At 47.7% G+C, this 22,492-nt stretch overlaps 1 protein-coding gene across 1 annotated transcript; it reads right to left on the bottom strand.

Moving 5' to 3' along the window:
- Positions 1 to 4,722: 4,722 nt before the first annotated feature.
- Positions 4,723 to 21,242, bottom strand: LOC135393539 (collagen alpha-1(XV) chain-like). Its single transcript, XM_064623948.1, has 18 exons — positions 21,059 to 21,242; positions 17,420 to 17,520; positions 16,687 to 16,883; positions 15,405 to 15,661; positions 13,078 to 13,252; positions 11,104 to 11,178; positions 10,853 to 10,969; positions 10,263 to 10,325; positions 9,279 to 9,356; positions 8,399 to 8,557; positions 7,959 to 7,983; positions 7,135 to 7,229; positions 6,933 to 6,998; positions 6,105 to 6,171; positions 5,509 to 5,567; positions 5,314 to 5,442; positions 4,964 to 5,002; positions 4,723 to 4,876 (listed from the first exon to the last, which is right to left on the bottom strand). Exons 1-18 carry the CDS (start codon positions 21,088 to 21,090, stop codon positions 4,871 to 4,873), a joined length of 1,740 nt encoding a protein of 579 aa, XP_064480018.1. The 5' UTR covers positions 21,091 to 21,242; the 3' UTR covers positions 4,723 to 4,870.
- Positions 21,243 to 22,492: the final 1,250 nt, after the last annotated feature.

Here is a 22,492-nt window from a genome sequence, read left to right as displayed (position 1 = left end):
AGGCAAACGGAAGTTATGCCCGAGATGTTGCTGCAATTAAAACATTTCTAGTGTCCTTTTGGTTATCTAATGCTAGCTTCTTACCTTGCAGAATATAGACGACACGGAACCACATTGTATCATTGCCGATCCTTTCGTCATTGCCTTTCTCCTTTAATGAACCTTCATATCCCCCATACCATCAATTGAAGATATTTTCGCGTGATAAGATGAATGAATTACAGTCAGCATCGCTCTTATGTTATCATTTCTGTGGAAGAGCTGCGAGTCTTTACCGCAAATTAACAGTATTGTTGCCGATATATTTGTATTTTCTTGCACTTTACACATTTACGTCAATAAACTATTTCTGTTCTGCGTGCAAGTAATTTAATTCTTCTACCGCGAGACAAGCAGGCATCAAAAACGCATGTGATCCAGTTTTTTGTGCGTATGCATGTGTAAAATGATACTAATATTACTTATGATAATGATCCGTCCAAGACAATTTGCAGTGAAAGTAACTATGGTATCTTAAGTTAATTTTAAGGAACTACATCTTAACATCCACACGCGCAATTCTTCTAAGACACGTGAAAATACGTAGCACTCAGGGCACTTTGTCTACGAAGCATCTCTGCACACAACACATGCGCTACCACATACTCAACCGCTCCTGATACGTTCAAGTTACACCGTTAATACACGTTAAATATCACAGTATAGCCCATTCTCTGCCTGGTGTACCCTGAAAAAGGAAATAGACCACGCTTAAAATTCCAGCCACCAAAATCCATCCGCCGAAATAATCCGCTGAAGAATCCACTCCTTTGAAATCCATACTTTCAAAATAAATCATAGTGAGGCTTATAAGCGTACACTCTAAATCTTTTCACACCTTTAAAGATGTAATAACGTGCATGGCGCACGCCTTTTTAGGTGTAATTTTGGTAACATCATAATGGAGCACGGTTTCGCACAAATTTTCTTTACTCGGGTGTTGTCTGTCCTCCAAAAATTCAGTCTTGCAACATCTCAACATTGTTCAACAGTATTATAGACACTTGCGCGTGTCGATTATCAATAGCGATGCATATATGCATTAGCTCGTTCCTACGATATCCAAGACATAATGAAAGCAAGACTTGCACTGACACTTGATCTTTAGTAATGCTTTCCGAATTTTGTAAAATACCATCCTGGAGATGCAATGTTACGCAACCAGGTTGAATGTGCATAGCGCACACCTTTAAAGGTGTGAAAAAGTTTACAGTGTACGCTATGGTGCGTTACATTAGGCGAGCCACACAGCGTTTTATGTGGGTGGCTGCAAAAGATTAGGGCATTTTTGCCATGTCAGCTGCCTCACATTTATCGTGTTTCTTCAAATTTATAGAGCTGGTATCATCGAAATGTTGGCAAAATGAAATGTCGCGTATGAGTACACCGATTTTCATCAAAGAACAATAAATGGCAGGAGGGCGTGCACGGGCGAGCTGGTACCTGGTACTTCCGGTAGATATTCTCGTCCCCTCCTCCGCTTGCGTTGGGTATCACATTAAAGTTCATGGAGAAGGCGGTACCATCCTTATCTCGGGAAACACTAGCATAGAGGATATTTCCTTCCTATACATAACGTTTTTGTTTTCTGCTTTCTTCGTAGAACTCGACGCTGTCTTCGAACCGTTTGAATGTCTGGCTAATGCTGGATAACAGTGCGCATCAAATGTTTCGGGCAGCACGAAGGACAGCGGAAGAGGTGGTTCATGTATATAGTCCGACGAGTAGTCTCATTTGTGAAGCAGCTAGATTAGATTATATTAGATTTGACGAAAAAGAAAAATGTAGAGTTATAGTCCCGACCAGGTTAGGAGTGGCCACTCCGGTACCTGTGTCCTACTTAGAAAATACAAACTCACAAAAAACACCTTGGAGCTACAACCCTTCGAAATCCTAAGATGCGGGGGGGGGGGGGGGGGGACCAGTCTAAAGGGCAAACGAATGACGATGTGAAACCCTAAGAAAAAAAAAAGAAAAAAAGGAACGAGGAAAATACAAATTGACAGAGAGCAGCCTGTGGAAATCTCACGGTTTGTGCAGCAAGCTATTGAACAGGGGTGGGGGGTGTATCACCCCAGGCAAGGCTCTATGAGTCTCTCTATCGAAACACACTTCTTTTGGACTCTCTGCAAGTTCACGAACATGTTCACACCTGAAGCACCCAGATGAACCTGAGCAGTGACATTAACTGCACGGACGGATATTCATGGAGCTGTCCGGCCTACACCAGCGAAGGACAGCCCATAAAGAAGACTGAAGCTAAATACCTGTACGAAATTGGTCGTTCTCCGTCAAGGTCCCACCTCCCTCAACGTACGATATAGCCGTACTGTCCTACTGTTAGGTCCTTCATTATCGTAACCATGTGATCCAAAGAGAGCTCATCCAAGCAGCACAATGTATATTGAAAATTCAAGTACAAGTGTACGTGGTACTTCTTTGATTTATACCCACGAAAACAACCTTGGTCAAGTATACCGTCCACCGTGGGCAGAGTAGCGCATCAGACAGTTACCGACTGGGATAGCTCCTGCCCTGCCGTGAGGTAGTTATCAACATATCATGATAACGGACAGCGAGCTCATCGGCGACGAAGGCAACGCGGTCCTCGAACTAGACGAAAGCAAGATCGGCCATAAGATAAGACAAGTACAGAAGGGACCCAAGCAGCACAATGTACCGAAAGTCGAGTGCAATAGGGGTGGACGGTATGTGTCTTATCAATTTTCAAGGGGTGGACGGTATTGTGTATATTAGTTTCACCAGTTCGTTCAAGGTCTTCCACCTACCCGTCCACCCCTATTGCACTCGATTTTCAGTACATTGTGCTGCTTGGGGAGGCAGTAGGGCAGCTGCTCCTGTTCCTGCACAAAAGTAGTGCTAAGGGCAGACCTGCGACCTGAATATGGCCGCTTTTATCCGTTCTGCCACGTTGCTGATCCGACTCTTTGTGAGCCCGATAGCACGTCATGAACCTTTAACTTTCTCCCGAAGACCACTGAAGAGATACCCGTTGCTCCCGTCACGATATCCATCACATCCTCTGTCGTCCTTTTCACTATTACTCGGCATCGAGACCTTGAAAGACCCGGAAAGTCCCGGAAATAACATTACCCAGACGACATCGCCTACCTTCTCTCGCTGCGCAGGGAACGGAACAGTTTCAACGTCCACAGACTACGTAACCCAAGCAGCACAATGTACTGAAAGTCGAGTGCAATAGGGGTGGACGGGTAGGTGGAAGGCCTTGAACAGGCTCCTGAAGCTGAAGAACATTGGTAAGATACATACCGTCCACCCCTATTGCACTCGACTTTCAGTACATTGTGCTGCTTGGGAAAGGATACTTTCAGCTCTCAGAAACGTGTGAATGCTTTGCGTGCTTATCGCTTGCGAGAGGAACAGCGACTCGCTGTGATAAAAACTTGACAAGTTTGGTCCGAAGTTTGTCTCATGCAGCAAGAGTACGTTTATCAGTTCAAGGACTGACGAAAGCCGCTGTATATCGAACTTATAACAGTACTACGTACAAGGTCGTGATAGCACGAAATGAGATCTCTCCAGCACGGTCTGCGATATGGGAATACGCATCTTCCTGGATGATTCAACGGACATATTTTGCCCCTAGCTTCCACCAGTATAGTAAAATACGACCAACGTCACAGTAGCCGTCTGATTAATTTTTCTCAAGCTACTTGTACCATTCCACCAAGTTGCTGGAGTCCTTGAGCACGTTCGCACCCGCGAACCTCGATTACCCGTAGGCGGACACTCTACCAACTGGTCAACTGAGGTCCTGCTGCGTCTGACCGATAGACATGCTACTCTTGAGTAAACAAAAGAACTCACTTTATTTTTGTTAGTTATTAGGGAGTACAAGTATGCAGTGACGTAACACCAGGGGGTGCCAGAGAAGAGGAGGCGCGCGCGCGGTAAGTGAGGATGGTGGTGGTGGGCAACGTCACGACTGACGCCCTGGGGGAATGTGCGTCCTGGGCCGACTTCAGGGGAACTGTGCCGACATATGTCTGAAATCGTCTGAGGAAACGCAGGAAAAACCTCAGACAGCACAGCCGGCACCGGGATTGGACCCCGGGTACCTCCCAGTCTCGACGTGACATGGCCAGCACGCTAACCACTGAGCCACGCGAGCTGGTGCACCGTTGACAGAGCGCGCATGGAGGAGGAGGAGTGTCGTTGGGAGGAACCCGAGAGGTCTGCCTGCCTGATTAGGCGGCATGTTTCTCGGGAAGGGAAAGGTGGTGGAGAGGAGGAGAGGGTGAAGTGGAAGACCGAGCGGAATCCGCTCGGGGGGAGGATAGCTGCGTCCATGGGCCGACTTCAGGGGAACTGTGCCGGCATACGCCTATTACACATCTGAGGGAAACCCAGGAAAAACCCCAGACGGCACAGCCGGCCCGCGGATTCGAACCGCGGACCTCCCAGTCTCCAAGCGCACGCGTTACCGCTGCGCCACCGGAGCTGGTCACAGAGCACGCATCGTACCTGGAATGCTAGCATTCCAATGACAAAGCAAACCCGTGTGACCCCCGCCGGGAGCATGCACGAAACCCCATCCATAGCGCGGGCCAAAAGTTGCTCTCCCGATGGAACTGGCCAAGCGCACATGGAGAGACGTGCGCAAAGCGGTTTCTTACAGCAAACGTCCATTTTTGTAGCTTTAACAGTTTATTTAAATAACCGTTATGACAACCGTATTGCTTCGCAAAAATGGCTCGGATGAGTTTTTTTCCCTTTTCTGTGTGTGAAATATCTTCCATCGAAAATTCTCATGCTTTCGACGCATTGTGATGAGGATTTCTTGCGTTCTTTAGTCCTGCAGGTACGAGTTGGAAACATTAGGTTAGTACTGGAACTTCCATCAGCGTCGAATCGCTATAGGTATGCATTAACAAACTTTTACCGCTTCAAACTCTTCCACGAGTGTGACTTGCTGACCAAGCTGCATGAAAAAGATGGAGAGAATAATCGTCATCAACACCAGGATAATGGTAATTGGAGTAACGCCAGAATAACTTAATAAGTGGGACGTTCCGTGTCCCGTTTCGTCTAACGCCGGTCACTCATTAAACCTTGTCAATCCTATAATTTGAATTAGGCGGAATTAGGCGGATTGAGACGTACCCATGAAGTCTCCCTTACCCATCTACATGACTGCCAATACTGTACAGTACAAGTTCCAATCGGAACGCACCTTCACAATTTCATTTCTTAACTTGTTTATAACGGTGAATACAAAAGGGTGTAACTCACGGCGACATGCCTCCAACCCTGTTCTACTCTGATGAGGAGTGATTCTTCGTCGAGCACAAAGGCTAAGGTGCCACGACGTACAGAGTCTTGAGCACGCAGAAGGCTTTCCATATCGTCGAATGTCCGCACCTATCAGGGTGAAATAACAAGGGCATAAAGAGGGTAGCAACAATCAAACCCATAGATCAAGCAGACCTGTCCTATGGCACCAGGTCTCGAAGAAGCTCCTTCGGGTTCTTGCGTTGTCGAGGCCTCTGCAGTGAACGAGAGTTGAGAAAAATATTCAGCGAGTGAAACAAGTGTGGTAAATATGGACTATTCGGAACAGTAGTGCCGCCGTTACCGCGGGGTTATAACTTGCGCCGTGGGACCACAACCACCCTCAGTTGAGAACAACACCTCGGCGCTTAGAGTCTGCTATGACTTTGCACTTCCAAACATTAATGGTGGACTTCTTTCAAGATGGCGAGATGACGATAATGACGATAGAGGGAATTATGTCGCATATCCGCTCTTTCGGATACTGGAGAACCTAATTGCTCCTATGGACACATGTGTGACACAGGCAATGACTTTCAGAATGCATATTTGTAGCACAACGGTATAGTACAGGTCTTTCATTGAAGCCACGTTGTGCCGTAAACTAGGTCCCCCTAGTGCGCGTATCGTTTGCGAGTCAGTCGTCTCGCACCGCACATACAAGGGAAGGAGAACACGACATCTACACAAAACGGGATATAAAGAGAGAGAGAGAGAGAGAGATAACGTTTGCCCAATGGCCCAGGACTCACCCAGTGTCTCCCCCCAAGGAGCAGGAATTCCTGGAGGTCCGGGAGGCCCGGGATTTCCCCGTTCGCCCTGATTGGAAAGGGAATATACAGGGTGTTACCGTATAAAAGTCTACCCGCGTCGGCATGCCGTGCTCGCCAATTACTCAATGCAGGCGGTACAATGTGTTGTCTTCGTATAAACCTCATAAGGACATTCATCCATGGCAAATATCGAAGTGATTGAGCACCGTTATGCAAAGTTATAGCGCAAAACGTGAGGTTCCCGTAGGCAAAACAGCCAAGATGGCGCCTCTCAGTAAGCAGACGACATCCCTTTGGGGTGTCTTCTGCTGAGTACGTCGGCATTTTTCGTACCTCATGTTGCTTACTTCTGAGCAAAATACGACAGTTACACGAAAGCGAAATGAAAACTGCAGTTCCATCCGGCTGGCAGGATATGCGACACGTCGTCGTCTGGGGAGCAGCATGGCAAGTGCTCTTCTCAACGCCGCCATCTTGATTGTTTCGACTACGGGAATTTCACGTTTTGAGTTATAACTTCGTGTTGCGGCGCTTAATCACTTCGAAATTCACAAAGATTAAATGTCCTTATGAGCTTTATATGAAGATCGCACAATGTGCCACCTGCATTGAGTAATTGGCGAGTACGGCATGGCGGCACGGGTAGACTTTTATAGGGTAACACCCTGTACAAGACGACTGTCGCTGCTGTTACGTGTCACGAGCTCTCTCGTGGATTGATTGATTGATTGATTGACTAGGTATGAGATTTGATCTCCATTTGGCGCATCAGCAGGTAGCAATGGCATATATAGTGGTTCAGTTCACCTTGGGCCCTGGTGGTCCAACAATATCACTTGGCGGTCCTGGTGTACCTGGGTGCCCCTTTTCACCCTGCAATGTACATATTATGAGACTGAAAGCTATTCATGAATTAACATGTGGTTGCTGAAGGTTATGACCTTTACATGTATCTAAGCGCATGTAACTATCTCTTTTACACAATATGCGAGACACGTATGGAAACTACCTTCTCTCCTACATAACCTATGGGGCCCATTTCTCCTGGTAGTCCTCGGGGACCTTGAAACCCGGGAGGACCAATGTCTCCTTTTTCGCCTTTACCTGTAGAAGAAATTCGCTTCTCAACATGAATAAGCAACATCTTATCAGCTGCTGATCCACAAACAATTCACACACAATTCACTGAGACGCGCTCGGGACTGAATCCGGCAAGACACCTCTGCACCAGACGTTTCAGTACATCGGTTTCGGTTTCCGCCGTGTCTATGGCAGTTCTATGTGTTGCATGCAACGAGACATTGAACGCCCTGCTGCACTTCTGAATCAAAATGCTTGTTGCCTCCAGGGTCGCGCACGTTAATAATGTTGGAACGGACGAGCTTAGCCAGACTTAGCCAGACCCCTTAGCCAGTCTTTAGCCAGTCTTTAGTCCCTTAGCCAGTCCACTTAGCCAGAAAGCGCGCAGCAAGGACATTGGCAGTAGAGATACATCCTATCCTATTCTATATTGCCTTAGTTTGTTCATCTACTGTTGTTCATCTTTAAATTGACGCCAAAGCTTCCCCGTGCAGCGCACAGTGGCTTACATGGATCCCGTAACAAAAACTGCTGAACCGTGCGTAAACGTAAAACGGTCGCAAAAAACATTACTGAAATTGGGCAAGTGCTGACGCCTTTCCACTTCTATGAAACAGATCGATGAACGCATGTAACAAAATCTAAGACCACTACAGAGCATTGGCAGACATGCATCACTGAGGCTATATACGAGAAAAATTTGAACGGAGTAGTAACTAGACCAGCGACTAATCACTCCGTGCGTGAACTCACCTGCGCCCAGGAAAACGTCGTCCAACTATCCATGTTCGAGAATAGAGAAGAGAAGAAGACATCACTGAAGACATCACTAAAGCCAAAAGGGAGATGGTGCAGGCAAGCTGGTATGAACTCATATACTGAACTGGAACTGGTATGAACTCATGAAGCATGGTCTCTCGGACCATGAGAAGACATCAATTCATGTGGGAACAGTTTCGTCACATCACTCTCGTTTATGTCGTTGCAGCAACTCGTTATGAATTATTGCAGACGTATTATACAAGTGACTATACAAGAGACTTGTCCGAAGACAACTTCATTGGAGCAATGAACAGTGCGACGAACTTCCCTCAGCTGCCACCAGAATAGTGAGTGGGACTGACTACGTCACTTGTGTCACATTGAGGAAAAGGCTTCTGGTTTTTCTAACGTTGCGAAGTAAGCCTGCCTACCTGCGCTGGCATTCCCGGAGGTCCCGGTGGCCCCATATCTCCTTGGTCCCCCTTCACACCCAGTCCCGGTTCACCCTTCGGTCCCGGCAGTCCATCGAAACCAGGAGGACCAGGTGCTCCAGGGACGCCTTTTCGTCCTCGACGGCCTTTTTCACCTTTCTGAGGGACAGTAATAATCGTCTATAACAGGAAGACACATCCTATGGTACAGACTAATAAGCTGAATGTTTGCTGCGCATAACCGCGTCGTGCAAAATTACGAGGATGCTGGGAATATTCATGCAAACACAGGTCAACTGATATAAACTGACATGATCGGCATCAACAACATCGTCAGATAGCGTTATAGCCCGAGTGGGGCCCGAGTGGGGCCCGAGTGGGGTCCCCGGCCTGTGGGATACATCTCCGAGTGCTGAAGGTGTTTGTGTGGCTTTTTACAGACAGCAACTGGGTGGATCTACTTTGCAATGACTGACTGTAGGCGACTTTTACACTAAAAAACCGGGGACAATTAACAAAGCAGACAGGACACATCTAGCTGTCAAGCTGCGACAGCTAGATGTGTGTTGTCTGCTTTGTTCATTGCCCCCGGTTTTTTAGTGTAAAAGTCGCAACAGTCAGTCATGTACCAAACAGACCCGTACTTTTCGTTTTCGTTACTATTACAATGAATGTGATTTATTTGGGCTCCGTGTCCACCGCCTTCTCTGATTCCCTTATTTATTTCTATCATCATCCAATTATACAAGGACAGGAGTAGCCTCACTCTCCATTTTATATATCCTTCCTGATATGACAAAATAATAATTAGGACATGCTTCACACCCATTAGGTGCGCAGAACCCCCGTGCAAAGGTAGTAAAAAAATAACGCTAATTACCTCTCCAATGACGGGCTCGACGCCTTCGTACCTCAGCATACCAGGTTCACCTTTATCGCCTTTATCGCCTCTCGGACCCTGGACAATGACAGGCTCATCGTGATATCAAGTTCATACAAGTTTACACAATTCAAGCGAGAGAGTAATATGACGAGAGGCCACTATTAAGTTGACGAGGGAAATATCTCCGACTTCGAAGACTAAGGCACCGAAGCAAGGAAGATATAGGCTCAGTGTCTCACCGCCGTATCCTCGCTCCTCCCTCAGAGACCCCCTCATGCACAGAGTCGAGCCTTCAAAGGACCCTCTCTTTCCGCCGTATTTCTACTCCGCCCTCGGACACCTCTAGAGTCTATAGGAAGGGAGTTGCCTCAGGACAGAAGCCGCCGATATTTCGAACAGAGACTGTTCTTCTTCCCAGAAGAAGAACAGTCCCAGAAGAAGGCCCAGGCCCAGAAGAACAGGCCCAGAAGAACAGCCCAGAAGAAGAACAGTCTCTGTTCGAAATATCGGCGGCTTCTGTCCTGAGGCAACTCCCTTCCTACATCTCTACCGGTTCGCTGGATTTCTACCCATCTAGAGTCTATAGTGCGCTTCGAGGAGACCTCTCCTGGATTCTCGAGACGCACTCTACCGCAGCGCCTTTCCCCTATCGTTCCCTTCACTTAAGGGCACGTTGGACTACATTCCAGAAGACCATAAGTGTCCCGATGAGTGAGCTTCAAACAGACAACAAACAGAAACAGAAACAGAAACAAACAACTTAGGTTAAGAAAGGAAGGCCGTTGCGTGACTGAAGCAATAAGACAGAGGGCTCCTTGAAGCGCACTTGGCTCGTGGGATCCCTGAGGGCGGACCGCGAATATGGCGTCAAGTCTCCACGTCGCTTGTGTTGTCTTAGTGTACAGTCTGAAAGACATGCTTCCCTTGCGAGCTTACAGTCATGTTTCCTAATTCCTGAGTCAAAAGCTGTGAATCACCAACCTGTAATCCATCTTGACCTGGTGGACCCATTGCACCTTCCCAACCTCTATCTCCCTTTTCTCCCTAGAATATAGGACGTGATGAAACGCAGCTACTTTTATGTGCCTTAGACAAGGATATGCTATACTATGTAACTAAGAAGCTAACTATGTAAGCTAACTATGCTATACTATGTAACTGATGAAGGTTACTCGAGGTTTGACGCGTCCAGTTTGACGCGTTTGGGTCCAGTGGGTGAGTGCGTCTCAATATGGGGGTGTTGTCCTTCCCTAACATGGCGCACCATAGCCATTGTCGCTTGTGCGCCATAAAACCCTAATCATCATCATCATCACCACCACCACCTCCCCAAAGAGAAATGAAGCATGCAGGAATGGCTTTTGAAAAATGTTAAGCTGTAATCTGTTGTGTCTTTCAACTCAGCATTATTGGAAATACCCAACAGCAGGAGGTACTGGACAACTAATTCACCTGTTGTGACCTTTGCGTAATTTGAAAGAATTCGTGCGGAAACGGTTGTTGCGCAACGTGCATATTCCGAAAACATCGATTCTTTTTTTTTAAATGCTGTAATGCTGGACCTTCCTTACCTTCTGACCAACAGGGAAGGTTTCGTCTGGCTTCCTCTCTTTTTTCTCTTCTTCCCGTTTTGTCTTCGAGAAATCTTTTTCGAGAGTGTTGACTCTTCCATAAAGCTGCATGTCGCCCTGAAGCGTAAACAGAGATTCTCCCCCTCAATAATGGTGATTCCAAACGTTAATGCTACAAGGTGCTTCGACAGCGTCACTCAAGCGGAACGTATAGGCGGGAATAATATCCAGAGTGGAACAACTGTACTCACCTGGAAACCGGAACTGTCCTGACAAAGAGGAGCCAATGCCGGAATGCTGAACAGTCTTAGCGCTTGTATGGCCCCCTGCAATTGGTATCGTATCTCAGGGACAATCAGGTGCCCTTATCTGGACACAAAAGACGTTCACACAAAACCAAACACAAACAAAATGGGCTGCGCACACCTCAGAACTCAAACTCTCTCCTAGAGATGCGAAGCCCCGAAAAAAAAAACCCCGGAAATTGTGGGAAAAAATGTTTTTTTTTCGTTTTTTTTCCTCCGTCCCCGGAAAAACTGCCCAAAATTTCCAGGCGGCAAAATTCAAAAATGTAAAATTTCGTGCCTTCGATGCGTTCCAACCTACCAACAGTGCCTTAGGTGCCTCTAATCCGCCAACAACCACCAACTTAGAGCTCCGTCTGGCTATTCGAAGCGATCGCCATCGCGTCCACATAACGTCGCAGTTCTGGTCGGAGTGGACGGGTTGTTCCAATTACCTATCGCTGAGTAGACCGCAGTCTCGTGGGATGCTCTGCTCCGCATTTATGCCTAGTGGGTGAACACTACTAAAGTTTCTAGCTCATTCTATGCTGTGGCTTGGCCGGCAATGCTTCGTCTCAGCAGTAACCGCGTTTGTTTCCATTTATTCCAATTTTTCGGAAAAAAAAACCCGAAATAAAAAAACAGTTTTTCTTTCGAGCGATTCAAAATTTCCGGAAATTTTGCACCTCTACTTTCCAGAGTGAATCTGCGTTGCCCTCACGCTGCGCTAATTGTTGTGAGAGAGCTGCGGGAAATAACCAAAGAAACACACTCATCGTTCAGTGCAACGTAAATTCAACAACCATATTTGAGACCAACGTTATATTTTTCAAACAAAGTGCTGCAAGCGCGAGATGCTTGCAGGGATGAGATGGTTCCGGTGGGCGTACATTGTGGCTAGAATTCATTGTTAGCGCCGCGAAGCAACTGTGGCTATTAGCGGGTGGCTAAAATACTTTCGCGTTGCCTTTGTTTGTACAGCTTGGGACAAAAGTTTACGGAACACGGGGTTGTCACAGTTCTCCATTTGAGCGACACCCTAGCAGCAAACAGAGGTGGATGCACACATTGAGAGGTGGACAGAATAGCCGAACACACGTTTCTTATTCGATATCTTTTTGATATGTAGCAGGGGGCCGTTCGCATGAAGAAATACGCCAGTGCCGTGTTCCGTAAACTTTTGTCCCAAGCTGTACCCGCCCAACGCCCTGTTTATTGGGTATTGTGTAAACCCTCGCTCACTATGGTAAGTAAGATGCAAGCGACCTGGTGCAATGAACGTGTAGGTAACATTTACTTGAGTACGAGGAGAAGGCATGAAGACGCGACAAGAACTTGAGTTTGTCCCTTCGTGTCTCTTGTCTTTGTGTCCTCTTCTCCTCATACTCAACGAAATGTTACCTACAAGCAGGGGTGGCAAGAGGGGAGGGGGGTGGGGGGCAGCCGGGGATGTAGCCACGGTACCCGAACCTATTCAGGGGCTAGCCCGACCCAAGGCCCTATGGTTGGCTAGCACCAGGGACTATAAGCCGATACATGCGGTTTACCGTGACTTGATGGACCCCCTCTGGAGCAGCGACGGACACACGTAATCACATAATCAAGAAATACTTAGGGCCGTATTCTTAAACGGTCCTCGACTCGGCCTTGACTCGGAACGGGCCCTGAAAGGGGGGAATCTTTCGTGCGTTCGTGGAGTACCACCCGGTAGCGCCGGTGTTCCCTTGAAGCTCAAAGGATCCTTAAGTGGACGATCGCTTCTTTCCTTCGCACACTGGAGTCGAGGCGGCGAGGGCCGTTTAAGAATACGGCCGTTAGACTACGTTATCGAGGCGTGAGGAGGGGGGCCTCGGGCAGGACTCATCCGCGGGGCCCGTCATTTCTCTCGCCGGGCCCTGCCTGCGAGCTATGACTTATTGACACGAACGTTATGTGACGTACCACAAATCGTCCTCCAATAATTGACCCGGCCTGACCGATGTACAAAGTAGAAGCGGGGTCGAACGGAAGCTCCTTGGGAATCCGACTGATTTCGTGTGTCATCTGGATGTCTTCTAGTGTCGTGCAGTTGAGGATCTGAAGGGTCACGTTGTTCCCGGTGAGCGTCAAGCTGAACCTGAATACATGTGAGAGAAGATAGCCGAGACTAGTATCATCAGGTGATATTCTCAGTGATATGTATTACATCAGTGTGATGTAGCAATAACGTAAGAACTAATGAATGGAAATACCTATTATGAGCCCTAAATAACCCGTCCTGGAGTAGCCAGTCCCGAGTGGCTTGGGACTAACATATCCTTTTTTTTTTCTTTTTTCTTTTACCAATCAGCATCGGCGTAGAGAGAGCAGCCGCGAGGTCTCGCTGCCCACCGAAAATTCGTCTCGCTATACGGAAACGGCGCAGCGCTACTTGCAACGTACTGTCTACATCACTAATAATTGGATAGATGCGTATACGAAGAGGGAAGTCAAGTCCTGTAGATCACATAAACAAAATACAGAAGCCGACACTGAAGATTTTTGTTTAAGTTTAATTTGTACAAGCTTTCGCGTGGAGGTCCACGCTTCCTCAGGTACAAAGTGAAGTGGTGACACACATAAGTATATATAGTATAGACACTGCTGTACAAAGAAAGGGAAGGGGGAAAGGAGATATGGTGCCACATGTCTGTGTACAATGAATAGCTGGGCAGACGGATAAGTGACCTCTAACCGTTTAAGAACAGTAAAAGGCCTTTGTAAAAGCCTTTTTGTTCACAACAACACCTTTTACTGTTCTTAAACGGTTAGAGGTCACTTATCCGTCTGCCCAGCTATTCATTGTACACAGACATGTGGCACCATATCTCCTTTCCCCCTTCCCTTTCTTTGTACAGCAGTGTCTATACTATATATACTTATGTGTGTCACCACTTCACTTTGTACCTGAGGAAGCGTGGACCTCCACGCGAAAGCTTGTACAAATTAAACTTAAACAAAAATCTTCAGTGTCGGCTTCTGTATTTTGTTTATGTAATAATTGGATATTGAGAATAGATTTACACGTGAGGTGGTGGTGCTGCTGAAAGGGCTCGCCGTCGTCGGCCTCACAGAGGTGCGCAACGTCACGACTGATGCACTGGGGGAATGTGCGTCCTGGGCCGACTTCTAAGGGAACTGTGCCGACATATGTCTATGAAAGCGTCCGAGGAAAACCACGTTCCACGCCTCGGCGGAATCACGTATTCAGTAACCCTACGGGGAACTTTCCTTCCCACACGTCACACGAACAGCGCGGAGTATCGTTGCGAGACAGGTGTTATTGTCTTCCTTTCGCTCTTCTTTAGCGAGTGACGAATTTTTTTTAGAGTACAAAGGACGAGCCATTGATTTTTTTTATGAATTAAGTTCATTGGATCCTGAATGCATGGCGGTCTATGGGAGCGGTGAAAACATTGATTCTGCGGCGGCCTCATCGTCATCGACGCTGCTGGTTGCGCCGCCGCGCTCTTCATGCGCGTCACCCGGCGCGCGTAATAAACATTCTTGTCGTTCCTCTCGATTGTGAGGGTTCCTGCCTCAGTTCCTTCAATTCTCTGGACGCTCACGGCTCAACTGCGGCAACGACACTTGTACCAGCCGCAGTAGCGAGGAGGCGCGGCGGTGGCGCTTGTGGGAATGCCCAATATCGGGTTAGAAGAAGCTATAGGTTAGATAACATTAGTTAGTCTAGGTTAGGGTCGTCTAGCGCTCCGGGGCACCGAACGAGCACGTTCGCCTCGCTTGTGCGCGTCCCCTATCCACGCTCGAGCAGGTACGGCCACCAGACTGCGCCAGCGAAGTGCCGTTGTCCTATAGTTTATCCCCATCACTCATTCACTTGCGGAACCTCTGAACGAGAGGAGGGCTTTCTAGAAGGTGTGCAGCTCCTTGGCCCGCTTGTGCGAGCGTTGAGGAGATTCCTCCGTGGCGTCCTCACTAGATTTTGCGGTGCTTTACGCACAAGCAGCGACGAGGACTGCGGCGCGTGCCAGAGGCACTGGCGAATGACACCAGTGAGGAATCACTTACTTTCCATCATGAGGAGTCTCCTCTATGGTAGTTTAAGCCTGCCCAGATCAAATACTTCTCTCGCGCGTTACAGGTAAACTATAGGATCATCGTTCCTGCCCAAGCGCGCGTGCTAGTCGTGTTTGTGAGTAGTATAGTAGAGAAGTTTCTGAGTCTGCGTCATGATTCGCACTTTTCGCTCAAACGGACCCACCAGGAGCCCGCTTGAAGTGACTTACCTTAACCAGCCGTGTTTGCCAACGGCTTCTTTAGGAAGCACAAACGTCGTGAGCTCTTGGGACGCGACGTGCATAGTGACGTCAGTGTAGAGAAGCGTTACCTTCCCGGGGTCGCCTTCGGCCGCGGAGTCGAGCCGGAGTCCAAGCTGAACCACAGTCTCGGAAGGATTGACCACCGCAAACAGGTACTGTTCAGATCCGTCGATGCCGAATGTGTCCCTCAGGAAGTGGTTATATATATCGGGATGAAAGATGGCCTTTTCAGGGAAAAAAAGAACAGAGGAAGTGAGGGACTCAGAAGAGAAGTGTGAGGGCAACACTTTCAGGCACGTTGATCGCGTTGCCTAGCAATGACATAACGCCTCTTTTTGTCTTGTCAGAGGTCATTTCGACAACGCATGCGAAACAACTTCATGATGGACGCAGTCTTCAATGATCATTGAATTTAATGGTCATTGAACACGTGCGTGGCGCCACCGAGTGTGTAACGTTTCAACTTCGCAAAAAGCATTGGACCCAATGCTTCCTGAAGTGTTGACACGTTACACCCTAGATGGCGCCACGCGCGTGTTCAATGACGATTGGTTTCAATGATCATTGAAGAGTGCACGTGTGGCGGGGGCATTATTAGTGAAACAACTCCTGCGGAGGTTGTTTATCTTATATTACGTGTTAGCAACGCGATGCAATTGTGGCTACGAGTGGTGCCCGAACGCAGGCATACGGAGAGGGGGCCAGTAGGAAGGACAGTGGGAATTTGCGTCCTGGGCCGACTTCTTGCGAAACTGTGGCGACATCAGTGAAAGACTGCCAAAAAAGTTAGGGAAAACCGCACAGAGCACAGCCGGTGAAGGAATTCGCACCCTCCACCATACAGTCTTCAGCATTCAGCAAAGCATTCAGCATAGCAGTCTTCAGCAAAACATTCAAGTCGCAGTCAAGCATACAGTCTTCAGCAAAACATTCAAGTCGCAGTCAAGCATACAGTCTTCAGCAAAACATTCAAGTCGCCGCCGGCGAGCGCGTGCTCAATGCATTGCCAAGTCCTTCTGAAGCACTCTGGAGATCCGCAAGGGAGGAACGAGAATATGGCAGTATGCTATCGATCCCTTGTCACGCGCTATCTTTACTGTATCAGGACAAGTAAGAGCGAACCGTAAGGTATGCATCGGCATGGTCACGTGCGTGCGAGAACCAATGACGATGCTCCATTTCACGTTCCAGCTCTTTGTCGCCCCTATAGCCTGCCCATGAATACGAGATGCACTCTTCGGGTACTTACATGAAGAGCGAAATCCCTGAACATAACTGACGGCAAAATAAGCCTGTAGGGAAATTTCACGTCCGCTTTCGGCCCAATGCCAAAGGCCACCGAAAGACCGGAATCTGGGTCTCCTGGGACGTAGCGCAATTCTTCCGTCGGCGTCTCCGTTCCTGGACGGACCCGGCGTAAAAGGTCGATTTCTGCTGCCGGAAATCCTGCGTTGGAAAAGGTACGATCCAGATGGACATCCACACTGGGCTCACTGCATGATTAACTCGACTATGATTACAAGAGTTATAGCGTATTGAGAAGGGCATACTTGAGAAGGGCAATATTTCATTGAGTCTAAGGAGACGCAAAAGGAAAGCATATACTCATCCCCATTTTTTTCTTTCTTTCAATCAATCAATCAATCAATCAAGCATATACTCAAGACCACAGCAATGAACAGTAGCTCCGTTGCTGGATTTGAGTTTGCCACCTCAAAATTAAGGAAATGTTGCACTTCTAAGAGAGATCTTTTTTCTTCCAAATTAATTTTTCTAAAAAGAAACAAACAAACAAAAAGTGAGACGAACGAGTGTCCTTTTTTTTTTTTTTTTGAGCCATTCAAAATGTTCGGAAATTTCACATCTCTATACGCCTGACCAGCAGTCAGAGAGGTATGGGTGCGATTCTCGCTACTTTTTCTGCCGATCCTCGCCGATTTATTTTCGTCAGCGCTGTAATAAGACTCGCTAACGTAACTTACCAACCATGTCGGATATGTCTACCAGAGGAAAGGGAAACCGTCTCGTGCGTTGATGACGACGAGGCTCTGCGCTTCCTGCCAATAAGCAGATGGCCACCAGCCTATACGCATTGATAGACAGATGTAAGAATCGGCCCACAGTGGGAAAGAGAAAAGAACGCCCACTCAAGTATCACTCCATGCTATAACATGCTCGTGTGCGTAACATAATAACTCTCGTAGGTGGTTACATAGTCTGCGTAGAACTCCATTAGAAGAAACGAAGCTCGTTATGTAAACAGCGTCCGCGAAAGATAGCCTTTCAGCCATCTTTGTTCGTCCTCCTTAAATCAGCCCCTTTGTACTTGGCATGTTTACTCAGAATCTGCTCTACGCAGCGTGTTAATTAGCATCTTGTTTGCGCGTAGAATGAAAGAAATTGCTATTTGAAAGCGACGCGCTAATATAATTCGGGATTTTACGTCGCGTGACGACTGTGATGACGAGCGACGCCACAGTGCACGGTATGCGGATGAATTTTGCCCGACTGACAGCATTCTCGACTGGGTTCGAACCCGCAACCCTGGGGTCACGTGACACGCTCTACGCCAATCATGACGTCGAATGGTATAGTCAGCGCTTCTGATTTGAGGAGTGGTGGTGGTGGTTATGGAACACATGCTTGCCGTAGTCGGCCACGGTCAGGCAGGGCAACGTCACGACTGACGTCACGACATATGGGGGATCGTGTGTCCTGGGACAACTTCACGGGGAACTGTGCCGACATTTGATTGATTTGACTTGTGTGATCTGAGGAGAGAGCGGGGCGTACGCCCCTTTTGTGCCAATTAACCGACAAGCAGACCGCTCGGTTAATTGAATAACTGCTGACTTCACGCCGCGAGACAACCATGATGACGAGGCGGTGTCTCTAAGCAACGTGTACCCTGCCACCAGGGTAACACGTCACCAGTCACCACCAACCAAGGGGCTTAATCGCTTCATCGTCGTTACAAGCTAACGAGTGGCGGGTAATTCAAAAAGAGGGCGGGAAATTTAGAAATGTGGGCACGTGATAAAACACGTGCACGACGCTCTTCGTGCGATACGTGAAGGCCGTGGTACACGTCACGCGCTATGTGTCACGTGCCCACCTTTTTGAATTTCCCGCCACTCGTTAGCTTGTAACGACGATGAAGCGATTAAGCCCCCAAGTCTGTCAATTAACGTACGCCCAAACTGCCACAAAAAGGCGTATGCCCTCCTCCCCTCCATTTTCAATGATTCGAGAAAGAGAACGAGATAATCCTGAATGCGTGTTTGCTCTCATCGTGTTTTGAATCAAAGTTCGGTTTTTAGAGTGCTGCATATAGACCTGCCGAAAAAGAGAACAGAGGGGTGGGTGGGGATAAGTTTATTGAAAAAAGAAAGGAACGAAAGGTCAGGCAGGCGTAGGCCGACTAGCTATTGCTTTAAAAAAAGAAAAAGAAATGAAACACACACACGCACACACGGACGGACGGACGGACGCACGCACGCACACACAAAAAACAAACAAACAGAAAGAGGCCTACAAACAGCGTTAGTGAACAAATAAAACACATCCGTGATAATGAAAAAAATGGCTAGGAAGCAAGCGAGCTGGTGAAGACTATGCATAATGTAAAAAACCCGAGACTAGGGAACAATCCGTGATCCGGACAAGGAATCCGTGATTTTGAGCATCAGTGTTCCCGTAAGAATCGTCACAATGCCCGTTACAATAGAATGACGTTGTAGAGAGAACCAGCTCCGGTGGCGCAGCGGTAACGCGTACGCTTGGAGACTGGGAGGTCCGCGGTTCGAATCCGCGGTTCGAATCCGCGGGCCGGCTGTGCCGTCTGGGGTTTTTCCTTGGTTTCCCTCAGATGTGTAATAGGCGTATGCCGGCACAGTTCCCCTGAAGTCGGCCCGTGGACGCAGCTATCCTCCCCCCGAGCGGATTCCGCTCGGTCTTCCACTTCACCCTTTCCTCCTCTCCACCATCTTTCCCTTCCCGAGAAACATGCCGCCTAATCAGGCAGACCTCTCGGGTTCCTCCCAACGACACTCCTCCTCCTCCTCCTCCACGTTGTAGAGAACGATATGAGACGTGGTTGTGTAATACGGGACGCAACAATGGCAAACAATAATTCCATTTTTTTTTTAAATCGACGCTGGACAAAATTGTGCGCGGTTCTTCAGGAATGACAAAAAGGTCGTCGAAAACATTTGGCCTATCTTCTGTTCGGGATCCATTTCGAGAAATGACGTCGGAGCAGCAGCATGAAGGAGATTTCGCCATAGGCAAAGCGAAAAGTTAATGGCGCGAAGAAAAAAAGGTAAACATCGAAAGATATCGGAAGCTTGGTAAAAAGAAAGAGAGAAATGGAGAAAGTCAGCTTGACATAAAGGGGGGTGGGGAGATATTAGGGTAAAAAAAAAGAAAAAAGACAACAGAGATAACAAAGTGTGTTGGTATTAGGGAGTGTGAAAAAAAGGTGTGGAGACATAAAAGAGAACACGTACTATGGAGAAACAAAGGAAAGCCTAAGGTGATATAAAGTGGAGATATATCACAGAACGTTGTGTACAAACCTTCCGTTTAAGCGACGCTTTCTGCACTGTAAACTGAAAAACACCCTTATGGGTGTAAATCGCTTGTCCTATAATTGACTCCTCTTTTTACACCGTATGGTCTGGAACACCCTTTTTAGAGGGTGTATCCCGTGTAAAACGCCCTTTGAAAGGGTGCTTTTCCTTGAAAATGCCGTCTTTTGCACCCTTTATACACCTTTTTAGGAGGGTGTTCAACGATCCTACACCCTTCTAAAAGGGTGTTTAAAGGGTGCAAAAGAGGGCATTTTCAAAGAAAAGCGCCCTTTCCAGGGGTGATTTACACGGAATACATCCTCTAAAAAGGGTGTTCCAGACCATGTACGGTGTAAAAAGAGGTGTCAGTTATAGGACAAACCATTTACACCCATAAGGGTGTTTTCCAGTTTACAGTGTGTGTACTTTTCGTTCCATTATTTACATTACACGACAACCCTATATAGAAGGACTCCTAGGCACCAATGGCAGACGACACTTTCCAACACTACCGAGGAAGACAGATTCTTTTCAGCCTTAAAACCCCTAACATTAAACTTTTGCCGCCGTTGCTCATTTTACGTGCGTCGTTAATTCTTTGCACCTGTATACTTGGCAAAGGAGTATTTTAAAATTTTTATCGCAGCCTCTCGTCACCTTGAGGCTTGGAACTTCCAGAGCACACCAATTATGTCAACGTGTACCGCACGTACAACATAGCTGAAGATGGCCGAACTAACGTGGTTGCAAAGAAAGAACTACCACGTATAGTCCGCACAAACAATTCACACTGATTGCTGTTAAACGAAGACCCAGCTTTACACTGAACTACATATTACGCGTTTTGCACAGGACGTCTTCCAGGATACGAAGGAAGGTGTTCTCGAAAGAGTTTACGAACCGATACATCCTCACTTCAAGATCTACGAGGCACATGACCAACACACATGGTAGGCGTACGCAGAAAAAAAAAAGGGGGGGGGGGAATTAGAAGATGTTGATACATCACTGATAAGAATTAGATAAAGGACAGATAACACTGTGGCTTACCAGGAAGCAGTATTGACGATGTTGAGGCGCATGTTTCACTTTGAGCGACTTCTCTAGGATCCCAAGTGTCCTCAAAGGCTGCTGGTGATGAGCGTAGGATCGATGCGAGTTTCGAGGTTGCGGGATGTGCGCATGCGCCGAAGAGTCAGGGCCAGACCCGCCGGCGACGGGACGTCCTGCAGCAGGAACATAATCGCAAAGGGACGACGACCCCTTCCTTCTTCTGCAATTCGCCACAACCAAAGCCACCAACCAAACGATACAGCTCCATGTATACTGTCATCAATGTGATGCATGCGGTGCGCATGCTTGAGAGTTATGCGTATTGCGTGCGATTCACTAATAAAAAATACTAACACGGCTTACCAGCTCCCGTGGCTTAGGCCCGGTTTCACCAATGCTGGTTAACTTTGAACCGGGATCAAGGGTTGCTAAAATTTGAAGTTAACACTCGGTTGTTTTTGTTTTTGTTTAGAAATGTTTGTTGGTGATGTGATGGATGTTTCAGTGAAGCACAGTTAAGCGTTAAATTCAAGTTAAGGGATCGTTGATCTCTGTTCAAGTGTTAATCGACGTTGGTGAAACCGGGCCTTAGTGACTAAAATAGCCACCTTAAACGCCAGGAGTGGTAGGTGATACGGCTTCCAATTCCGGCACCGCGGCTGGTTGTTTTTCCCGGGTTTTCCTCAGACGCTGTTAAAACAAACGTCGACACAGTACCCAGTGAGGTGACGCACGGTCTGACTGACAGGCAGATCGCTCGGCAATAATACGTCACCAATCAACCATGACATGAGGGTTCCTTAACGTCCCTCGCGGTGTAAGCAACTTGCCTCATGCCGTAAAGTTGCTGTCTGGGTTCGAACCCACAGCTTCACGATCAGAATTACCAACTAATTCACCGAGATGTCGCTGGCTGCCACGAAAGAATCAGACAGAGCTGCATTCACACCGTTTTGACGTTACGCAAGTTCTCGTCGCCAGGTGCCAACCATCAGAGATGTCTTCTTACCTCCATAGGTGATGTTTGATAGCCGTCTCAGCTGACCACTGGCGTTTTATATTGACACCATAAAAATGTTTTAGGGGCGCATTGTAACCTTGTTTTTTTTTAAATTTCGTGTTAGCGCCGCGAAGCAATTATGGCCATGAGCGGCGTTCAGACGTGGACAGATGGAGAGGGGACAGCAGGAAGGAGTGGGGGACAGGGAGGGTTTAGTATGCATCCTTTGCTGACTTCAGGGGGAACTGCGCCGACATTCGTCTGGAAAGTCTTCGGAAAACCCAGGGAAAACCTCGGACAGCACAGCCAGTGACAGGATTCCAACCCGCGTCACCTCCCAGTCCGTCGGAGTGGAAAGCGATCATATTAACCACTCTGCCGCGGGAGCTGGCACCTCTTTATTTGTAAAAGAGGCAGATTTAGAAGTATTG

The sequence above is a fragment of the Ornithodoros turicata genome, chromosome 4 (assembly GCF_037126465.1).
Source record: "Ornithodoros turicata isolate Travis chromosome 4, ASM3712646v1, whole genome shotgun sequence".
Taxonomy (NCBI): Eukaryota; Metazoa; Arthropoda; class Arachnida; order Ixodida; family Argasidae; genus Ornithodoros; species Ornithodoros turicata.
The sequence above is the reverse complement of the archived record's forward strand: the minus strand, read 5'-3'. Positions and strand labels throughout refer to the sequence as shown.

What these genes read in the sequence shown, in the direction of transcription:
- LOC135393539 (XM_064623948.1), bottom strand. Translation starts at nt 21,090, where the DNA reads ATGCGCCTCAACATCGTCAATACTGCTTCCTG. An exon ending in AGGACAGTTCCGGTTTCCAG is followed by an intron (nt 10,970 to 11,103) that starts GTGAGTACAGTT and finishes TTTACGCTTCAG; the next exon opens with GGCGACATGCAGCTTTATGG. An exon ending in TTGGACCACCAGGGCCCAAG is followed by an intron (nt 6,172 to 6,932) that starts GTGAACTGAACC and finishes CTTTCCAATCAG; the next exon opens with GGCGAACGGGGAAATCCCGG.